The sequence below is a fragment of the Triticum dicoccoides genome, chromosome 2B, assembly GCF_002162155.2.
Source record: "Triticum dicoccoides isolate Atlit2015 ecotype Zavitan chromosome 2B, WEW_v2.0, whole genome shotgun sequence".
Lineage (NCBI taxonomy): Eukaryota > Viridiplantae > Streptophyta > Magnoliopsida > Poales > Poaceae > Triticum > Triticum dicoccoides.
In genome coordinates, this window is record NC_041383.1 from 85,814,151 (window position 1) to 85,822,470 (window position 8,320).

At 41.2% G+C, this 8,320-nt stretch overlaps 1 protein-coding gene across 2 annotated transcripts; it reads left to right on the forward strand.

Annotated features, from left to right (window-relative positions):
• Window positions 1-2,757: 2,757 nt before the first annotated feature.
• On the forward strand, window positions 2,758-7,868 carry LOC119362277 (cysteine-rich receptor-like protein kinase 26). 2 transcript variants are annotated; one of them, XM_037627475.1, is made up of 7 exons: window positions 2,771-2,872; window positions 3,501-3,675; window positions 3,801-4,009; window positions 4,158-4,407; window positions 4,546-4,719; window positions 4,946-5,066; window positions 7,702-7,868. In XM_037627475.1, the coding sequence occupies exons 3-6, from the start codon at window positions 3,848-3,850 to the stop codon at window positions 5,017-5,019; spliced, it is 660 nt and encodes a 219-aa protein (XP_037483372.1). In that variant the 5' UTR covers window positions 2,771-2,872; window positions 3,501-3,675; window positions 3,801-3,847; the 3' UTR covers window positions 5,020-5,066; window positions 7,702-7,868. The 2 variants fall into 2 exon arrangements, with proteins under 2 accessions (XP_037483371.1, XP_037483372.1); XM_037627474.1 differs by lacking the exon at window positions 3,501-3,675 and having other exon boundaries at window positions 2,758-2,872.
• The last annotated feature ends 452 nt before the right edge of the window (window positions 7,869-8,320 follow it).

The following is an 8,320-nucleotide window of genomic DNA, read 5'->3' on the forward strand; positions in this document are numbered from 1 at the left end:
CTCGCAGTGGCAATAAGTCGGCGCTTGAAGCGCTCCTGCTCTGCGAGGTCTTCGGGTACGCCGAACTCGTCGTCGCCAAGGCTAATCTTGTCTTCGGAGAGGGGCATGTAGTTGTCCTCCGGATACCCGTCCGACGCCTGTTCATCTGGGTTGTATGCCCATCTTCCTGTTCGACCTGCTCGAAGGCAGGCTGTTCGGGGTTGTATTCATCGTCGGCACCGTCCGGATTGTCTTCGTCTCCGGTGCCGGTATTGCCTTGGCGGGGCTTGGAGCGGCGCGGGCGACGCCCATCCTTTGCTTTCTTCTTGGAGGGGTTATCCTTCGTTGCCTAATCGCCCTTGGTTTCTTTCGGAGTGTCCACCATGTATATATCGTATGAAGAGGTGGTTGTCCAACGCCCTGTGAGCGGTGGCTCCTGTACGTCTCCTGCATCGTCGTCCATACCGTCGATGTATTCGAAGTCGAAGTCGAGCATGTCGGTTAAATCATCGATCGTGGCGACAAAGTGGGTGGTGGGTGGGCAGCGAATTCCTTCATTGTCTGCTTCCCACTCAAGCCGAACATAGTTCGGCCCAGAGCCTCCTGACAACGAGAGAGACTTTAATGAGTTCAGCATGTCGCCAAAAGGCGAGTGCTGAAAGATGTCTGCAGCGGTAAACTCCATTACTGGAGCCCAACCTGGCTTGGCTGGCTCGAGAGTGTGCGGACGTGAGACAACAACCGGATACGAGTCTGGGGGCCCAGGTTTACAGGCCTCCACGGAGAGATGCCTGTGTTCGGATCCACCGCCGATGAGCGTGCGGCCTGCGGGGCGGGGTCCATCCCTCCGTCCTTGGGCAACGCAACCTGTTCCGGATTTAGATCCGGGGCTATTGCCGGGATGATGTTTCGAGCATTGTCCAACAACAGGTCTAGGCCGTGCTCGTCGTGACTGTTCGGCGCTCCTGGCACAGGGCCGAATCCGTCGAAGATCAAGTCTCCGCGAATATCCGCCGTGTAGTTCAAGTTTCCGAACCTGATCTGGTGGCCAGGGGCGTAGCTGTCGATCTGCTCCAGATGACCAAGCAAATTGGCCCGCAGTGCGAAGCCGCCGAACACAAAGATCTGTCCGGGGAGAAAAGTCTCCCCCTGGAGTGTGTTGTTGACGATTGAAGACGCCATCAAGCCTTGAAGCGACGACACAGAGGAACTCTCAATGAAAGCACCAATGTCGGTGTCAAAACTGGCGGATCTCGGGTAGGGGGTCCCGATCTGTGCGTCTTAGGCTGATGGTAACAGGAAGCAAGGGACACAATGTTTACCCAGGTTCGGGCCCTCTCGATGGAGGTAAAACCCTACTTCCTGCTTGATTAATATTGAAGATATGAGTAGTACAAGAGTAGATCTACCACGAGATCGCAGAGGCTAAACCCTAAGAGCTAGCCTATGATGGTATGATTGTAATCGTGATCGGCCTTCTAAGGACCATCCTATCCGGTTTATATAGACACCAGAGAGCTAGGGTTTACATGGAGTCAGTTACAAGGAAGGAAATATAATATTCAGATCGCCAAGCTTGTCTTCCACGCAAAGGAGAGTCCCATCCGGACACAAGCCGAAGTCTGAGTCTTGTATCTTGACGCTTCTATAGTCCGGACGATGTGTACAGTCCGGCTGTCCGGATACCCCCTTATCCAGGACTCCCTCAGACGTCGACCCCAAGACTAGTGCTTCTGCCGTTGTTCCGTACGTTCTCATACTCTTTATGTTTGAGATTCTACCACAGTTTCTTGCTCTAGTGCCTGCTCTAGATATGTTCGGTTCTAGTTCATATATGCAGATGCCATTTACCTTCTCTTTGTCAGATTGCATGATTTTTTTTATCCCTGCTATAATAGTCATGTTTTATCTAGTATTTTTGTTAATAAAATCATTCGGTAAATTGCTTTTCCAACAGATGGCTCTTGGGAGGCAGCTACCTCCCCTTATATAGGTGAATGAGGGGTAGGGTTACAAGTAATGATATATCCTTCTAGCGGAGGTTCGCTGTAAGGGTGAGGGGCCAGGCTATAGCCAAGCTCTGAGGCCGGCCTGGCAATCTTATTCCTAGGAGGTCGTATACCCCTGGTGTATTGTACCGTCAAAGGTCGCTACGACAGCGAGGAGCGTGGAGTTGCCGCCTGGGTCACCGAGCATCACGACGGATCCAACAAGGGACGCTCGCCGAGGATCTCGATGGAGGCAGCGGCGGCGGCACGCACCTCCTCCGGCGCCTTGTCAGTGGCGTAGCCTACGCAACCGCCTCTACCTTGTCTCTGCCGCCGCCCGCCTCGCTTCTGCCCTCGCCCACCTAGACGCCGGCGCAACCCGCCTCGCCGCCAAAATAGAAAGCCACACAACTAGGCGAGGTGAGGAGTGGGGAGCGTCAGTGAGAGAGAAAGCAAAGTGGGAGAAGAAGTTCTACCGGTTGGGCGTTTGCGATGATATCTAGGTTCGCTGAAGTGTCTCTTCCCTGTGCTTTTACACATTTGCACATCTGTTACCTCAAAAAATAAATATGTGCATCTGACCAGTGGCAACAAATACATTCGTCGGGAATCCTCAAAATATTTACCTTTTGGCATATGCATTTCCATATGATGGATTGTCGAGATTCGAGAACTCCACAATAAACTCCATCAGTTATTTTTTTTCTTCAGAAAAAGTAGGGTCTACCTTGACTGTTGACGCAATGACCATCAATAATTGCAGGTCAACGTACTCCAAGGTCCGCCTGGAAGGCATCCAACCCCCCACTGGAAGCTGCAGCCAGCGTCCTCCTCGAGGCGCAGGCCATCGACATCCAGATCTCGTCTCCGCTCTCCGCTCACCGGCCGGCCGGCCGACTGCCGTGGTACGGATGTTCCTTTTTCTTTCTGTAAATCTCTTCCATTCTCCCTCCTTTGATTCATTCTAGTTCACTTGGTGCTACCTCCGTCCTCCCTCCTTTGGGTTTCCTAATTTCTTGTTGCCTGCTAGTATCTGCGGCATGGCCCAGATTAAATCAGGCTAACTATTGTTCTGTTACTGTACACCCATCAGCGTTGGTAAAGAGATTCTGATTAAGATACATCAGAGAACAATATTACTAGCTAGTATCTGTGACAGATCTATAAATTCGAACTCCAGTATCTAGATTAGATGTTTAATTCGATCCCCATATGTGTATGTGCTAGTTTTTTTTGTATGTGCTAGTTAGTACCAAACCAAATCTCAAGGAAGGTGTGATTCTTATCCCAAACCTGTTACTGTTAGATTTACCCAAACCATTGATGATGTAATTAAATCTAAGACTAGGAGGAATTTAATCCTAGTGGCAAAGAAAGTCCTCCTGAGGGAAGGTCGGAGTTTGAAGCGTCTGATGCGGCTCCTTTGTCTTCTGCCGCTGGCGTTTGGGTCTAAGATTATTGCTGAAATCCAGCTCATCACTTGCTTTCGAGAAATCAGAGCACAAATGAGTGTTTAAAATAACCGACATACAGGTTGACGCTAGGAGATCAGATCAGTCATCGTCAAGTCAAAATTTGGAGAACTGTCGTTAGCAACAAGATGAGAGAGCTTAATTGTAGTAAAGCACATACCAAATTTGAACACTTCTCCGTGGTATAGCTTTTGGCTTACTTGCTGTCTACTTTGAAGTGACTGAGATTTTTTAAGGTGAGAATTATCAAACCAGTTGTGTCTTCGATGATTATACCTGCAAGTAACTAGGGAGTTGGGATGCATGTGATCTTCATTCTCTTGCTCTACATAATTCATGACATTTGCATCATCTGGTATAGTGAATGCTCTTATTTAAAGAGCACTGCACCACATTACGTATCTGCAAATGGAGTACGAAATTAGTACTGGACACAATGCTCTGGAGCGCATGTTAATTGATGGAAGTACGGAGCCAATGGATCTGCCGTTATCACTTTTAGAAGACATCACAAATTGTTTCTCTGACGATCAGCAAATCGGCAGTGGCGGATTTGCATTGGTCTATAAGGTATGGTCTATAAGGTACACAACTCTAATAAGCTTCCATCTAATCACAATTGGTCTAAAAACTAAACTGGCATATGCTCACGTGACATCAGTCACACCGCCACAAGCCCAAAAAGGTTTGCAATGACAATACTTGTTTGTGACCGCAGGGAATGGTCGGAAATGAGATAGTTGCTGTGAAGAGGCTATCCAGGAATATGCATGAGAGTAAATTCCACAAAGAGGTTGAGTGCTTGATGAAGGCCAAGCACAAAAACATAGTGCGCTTTTTAGGATATTGTTCTGACACGCAAGGGAAAATTATGGTCTATGAGGGGAAGATGGCCATGGCAGATATACGAAATTGGTTGCTCTGTTTTGAGTATGTACCCAACAGCAGTCTTGATAAGTATATTACTGGTAAGATCAAGACATTCATTTCCATCTTTATTTGCTTTATTATAGAGCCCAGGATCCCACGTAAACTATGCTTATGTTGCATGACGTTTGTAAGTTTATTACTCACATTATACAATCTCTGCCTGCCTATCTCTACAGATGCATCTCATGGACTTGATTGGAGGGAGTGTTTTCAGATAATTAAGGGAACATGTGACGGTCTATGTCATCTTCATGAGAAGCGCATTTTGCACTTAGATTTGAAACCCGCTAATATTCTAATAGATGATCACATGGTACCCATGTTTGTACTTCAAACCTTTGTGGATCACTGTAAGCCGGCCTCTGGGGAGCTCTCTATTTCATTTTGTATAGGATGAATTTAATTTCTACAACCTCCGCCCAGAATTAGGTGACTCAGATTTGTCTAGATACGGATGTATCTAGACACATTTTAGCGTTAGATACATCTGTATCTAGACGAATCTAGGTCAACTAATTTGGGACGGAGGGAGTATTTTACAGCCAGTGAGAAGTAACACTATAAATCTTCTTGCAGCGGATACTTGGCACCTGAGTTCTATAGTGGGCAAATCACATTTGTATCGGACATATATAGTCTTGGCGTTATAATCCTGGAGATACTGATTGGACAAAAGGGTTACTCCGAAGATGAGAATGTAAGAATAATTTAATCATTTTCTCCAAGTTAAAGCATAAAATAATAAGTAAAAAATATCACCCTCTTAACAATATTACCCTCTAACTTGATGAATTAGAAATGACATTCCTTCCTTTTCTAGACTTGAGAGTACTGAATGCGAAATACTAGTCTAGAAAAGTAGAACATATGAATTAGCAATATTACTCTACATAATTAATAAACATGTATGATTAGATTGTTTAAGTTGTATGTGAAAAATTAGAAATACATACTCCCAACCGTGTGTGTCTATATATCTATAGTTTCATCTTCTAACCACATTTCTTTTATTAATTCCTCCTCATCCTTATAACTTTCTAATAATAACTTATTATTGATATCCCATTGCTCTTCTTCACTAACAACTTCTTCTTTTTGAACAATATTCTTATCTTTATTATTATTAATAATAATAATAATGATAGCATTTTATTAATAATAGCATTTGCTTTTCTTTCTGCGGATGCTATAATTTTATCTTCCATGGTTGAACTACTAGTAGCAAACTTTTTATCATTTTTTAGTTTCTTTAACCTTGCAATTTCTCTAATTATAAATAGCTCTCTTTCTCTTATTTTAGGCCAATCATTTGTCATAGAATGACTATATTCCAATTCAATATGCTTTATTTTCTTTTCCCAATGATTTATTTCATCATCTAAATTAGCCTTTTCCATGCATTCAGATACACCTTTATTTTTATCATCATTAATTTCTGATTCTGACATAAAAGATTCAGAGTCTTCTATTGATACAGATCTATAATTCATAAATCGAATACTGCTACTTCCTTCACAATTTTGATAGCTTATGTAGTTTTCAGGTTGCCTTAATTCTTTTTTTTATTAATTCACCTATCTTCCATTCTTCTCTCGCTCTTTCTTCAGGGCCAATTTTAAGAGGATTCATAAATTTAATACATTTTGATTGCATACTATCAATTACGTCATTCACATTCACTCTATATCTAGAGCTACTTCTGTTAGTGAGCCTTCTTATAAATTCTATACTTACTAACAAGTTTGTTCCTTTAAAATCTTTGTACCCTTTAGTTTGGAAACCAAAACTCATTTTTTCAATAAATTCTTTTACAGGCATCATTAGGCTGGAGCTATATAGGTTATTAATCTGTTTTTATTCATGTCTCCTTCGAAAAATCCTAATGCTGCTTTGTCTACTGATTCTCATCTTCTGGCTAATAATGTTATTAAAACCTTAGCACCTAACTTCTTCCTTGTCATACCTTTAATTCCTACAATATACATACCTTGATGAATATATTTATAACCACAATATCTTAGTTCATTTTCAATATTCTTGCTTACAATTCTTAAATCTACTGGGTGTGTTAACACACTTAATTCTACTTCTCTGGATATTTTATATAGACCATTTTTACTCTCAAACATACCCATGTGGTATACTTGTTGCGGCTTTATTGAGTATCTTTCTGATATCTTTCTAGATCTCTTTGTATATCAATAACTTCTTCAATGCTATCAATATCATCCGCTTTGCATGATAATCTATGCTTCATGGTCAGATGTCTTGAATCTTGCCTTACTAATTGGAGGGTTTTGTCTTTTCTAAGGAAGCCTTTAGATATGACCATTTTTCTGAATTAATATTTCTAGCAGAGGCAACTATTCCGGATAATGAAAGCACAATTTCTTTGTTGCTTTGAACACTATTTAGTTTATCTAAAATCTGGATTAATAGATGGAGCATGATGTTATTTTGTCTTATTATAACTTTGGAATCTTCCTTTGGGGAATCGTGATCAGAGAATCCGACAGGAGGTGACAGATATTTAGCTACTTCGTTTAATGCTTGAGTATATTCACTCATATAATTATGAGATAATAAAAGTTTTAACCTCTTGCACCAACTTTTTTATTTCAAGTATATCTTGTCTTGATTCAGTGCGTGGGACTGACTCTTTGCCTTTACTTAGGTAAAGGCTTATTGATAACACTTCCTCTTTAATATAATTGTTATTCTTGTAAACTGTATTTTGTCTTGCTTTTGCTTCCTCTAGCTTATGTAAAGCTAGATCGATTTTATTATTCAACCCTGAATACTTATCCGCAAGTTTTTGGTGTTCTTTCAATAAACTTTTAAATTTTTGGTCTAAATTATCTTGTCTTTTTTCCCGAGATATGTAAAAGTTATATATCAAATCAATGACTGTATTTAACTGCCTATGAGATGTATGCCAGATATGCTCTTCAGAGGGATTTATTCTACACCTTATATTTATATTTTTCTTAGTATTTATTACTTTACCTGCGCTAACTTGTAAGTTTAAATATTTTAACCTTTCAATGGTTAAACACTGGACCTGATACTAGCAATATAGGGAATAAAGTTCTTTATTCTCAGATTCTAATTTATATTAACTCAGATTTTAATTAGGTTAATATGTGATTAGGTGAAAGTGGTAGACAACACACACTTTTTATCTTGAATAGTATTTAATATTCACTAGATAGGGCACTATTCACAAAAGTGATTTACTATTCAATACACTATTTGAAACAGTATTTCACTATTCACAGCAATATTTAATTCAATGTGATTACCTTCACGTTCTAATTATTTCTTTAATGCAGGATCTATTATGGGCTGACGAGGCCAACAATTCGTCCGACGGTGTGCGCAGAGGTGTAAAATCCTACTGAGTACTCACCACATTTTTCATCATGTTTCAGATGTAGCTAATTACGTTCACTTAGTAGTTTTAATTGCAAATTTATGGGGTAAATTCATATCGTCTTCCCATGCAGTTCCACCCGAAGGGTACACTTCTCTACGGCCACAAAGTTCTCATTCAAACGTCATTATGGGCTACATAGAGAACTACACACGCAGAGGTTTCTCCTATAGGATCCCTAGCATAAGAACTCGTCCCATAAATTCATAAATAAAAATACCAAGTGAAACCAAGAAACTTCATCATTTCCACAACATAATTTACATATGGCTTTCTCTTTCGGGAGGCCCTGAAGGGATTACACAAGCTAAAGAAAATTACCTTCTAACTACCTTCTTGAGCCTTACAAATGCTTTAGATATTGTGGCTCTTATTACATGATGAGGAACAACAACTACTACTACTGAGCAATGAGCTTGCTAGCTGGGTCGTAGCTCTTGCTCTATCGGTGGCTGGTGGTACTTCTCAGTTTGGTGTTATGTCTCTCTTCACAACAAATGTCTTCTTTTATAGGCGAG

Coding starts and splice junctions, on each gene's coding strand:
- LOC119362277 (XM_037627474.1), top strand. CDS start 3,848: ATGGAGTACGAAATTAGTACTGGACACAATGCTCTGGAGCGCATGTTA. Junction 4,010..4,157: donor GATTTGCATTGGTCTATAAG/GTATGGTCTATA, acceptor TTGTGACCGCAG/GGAATGGTCGGAAATGAGAT. Junction 4,720..4,945: donor TCAAACCTTTGTGGATCACT/GTAAGCCGGCCT, acceptor ATCTTCTTGCAG/CGGATACTTGGCACCTGAGT.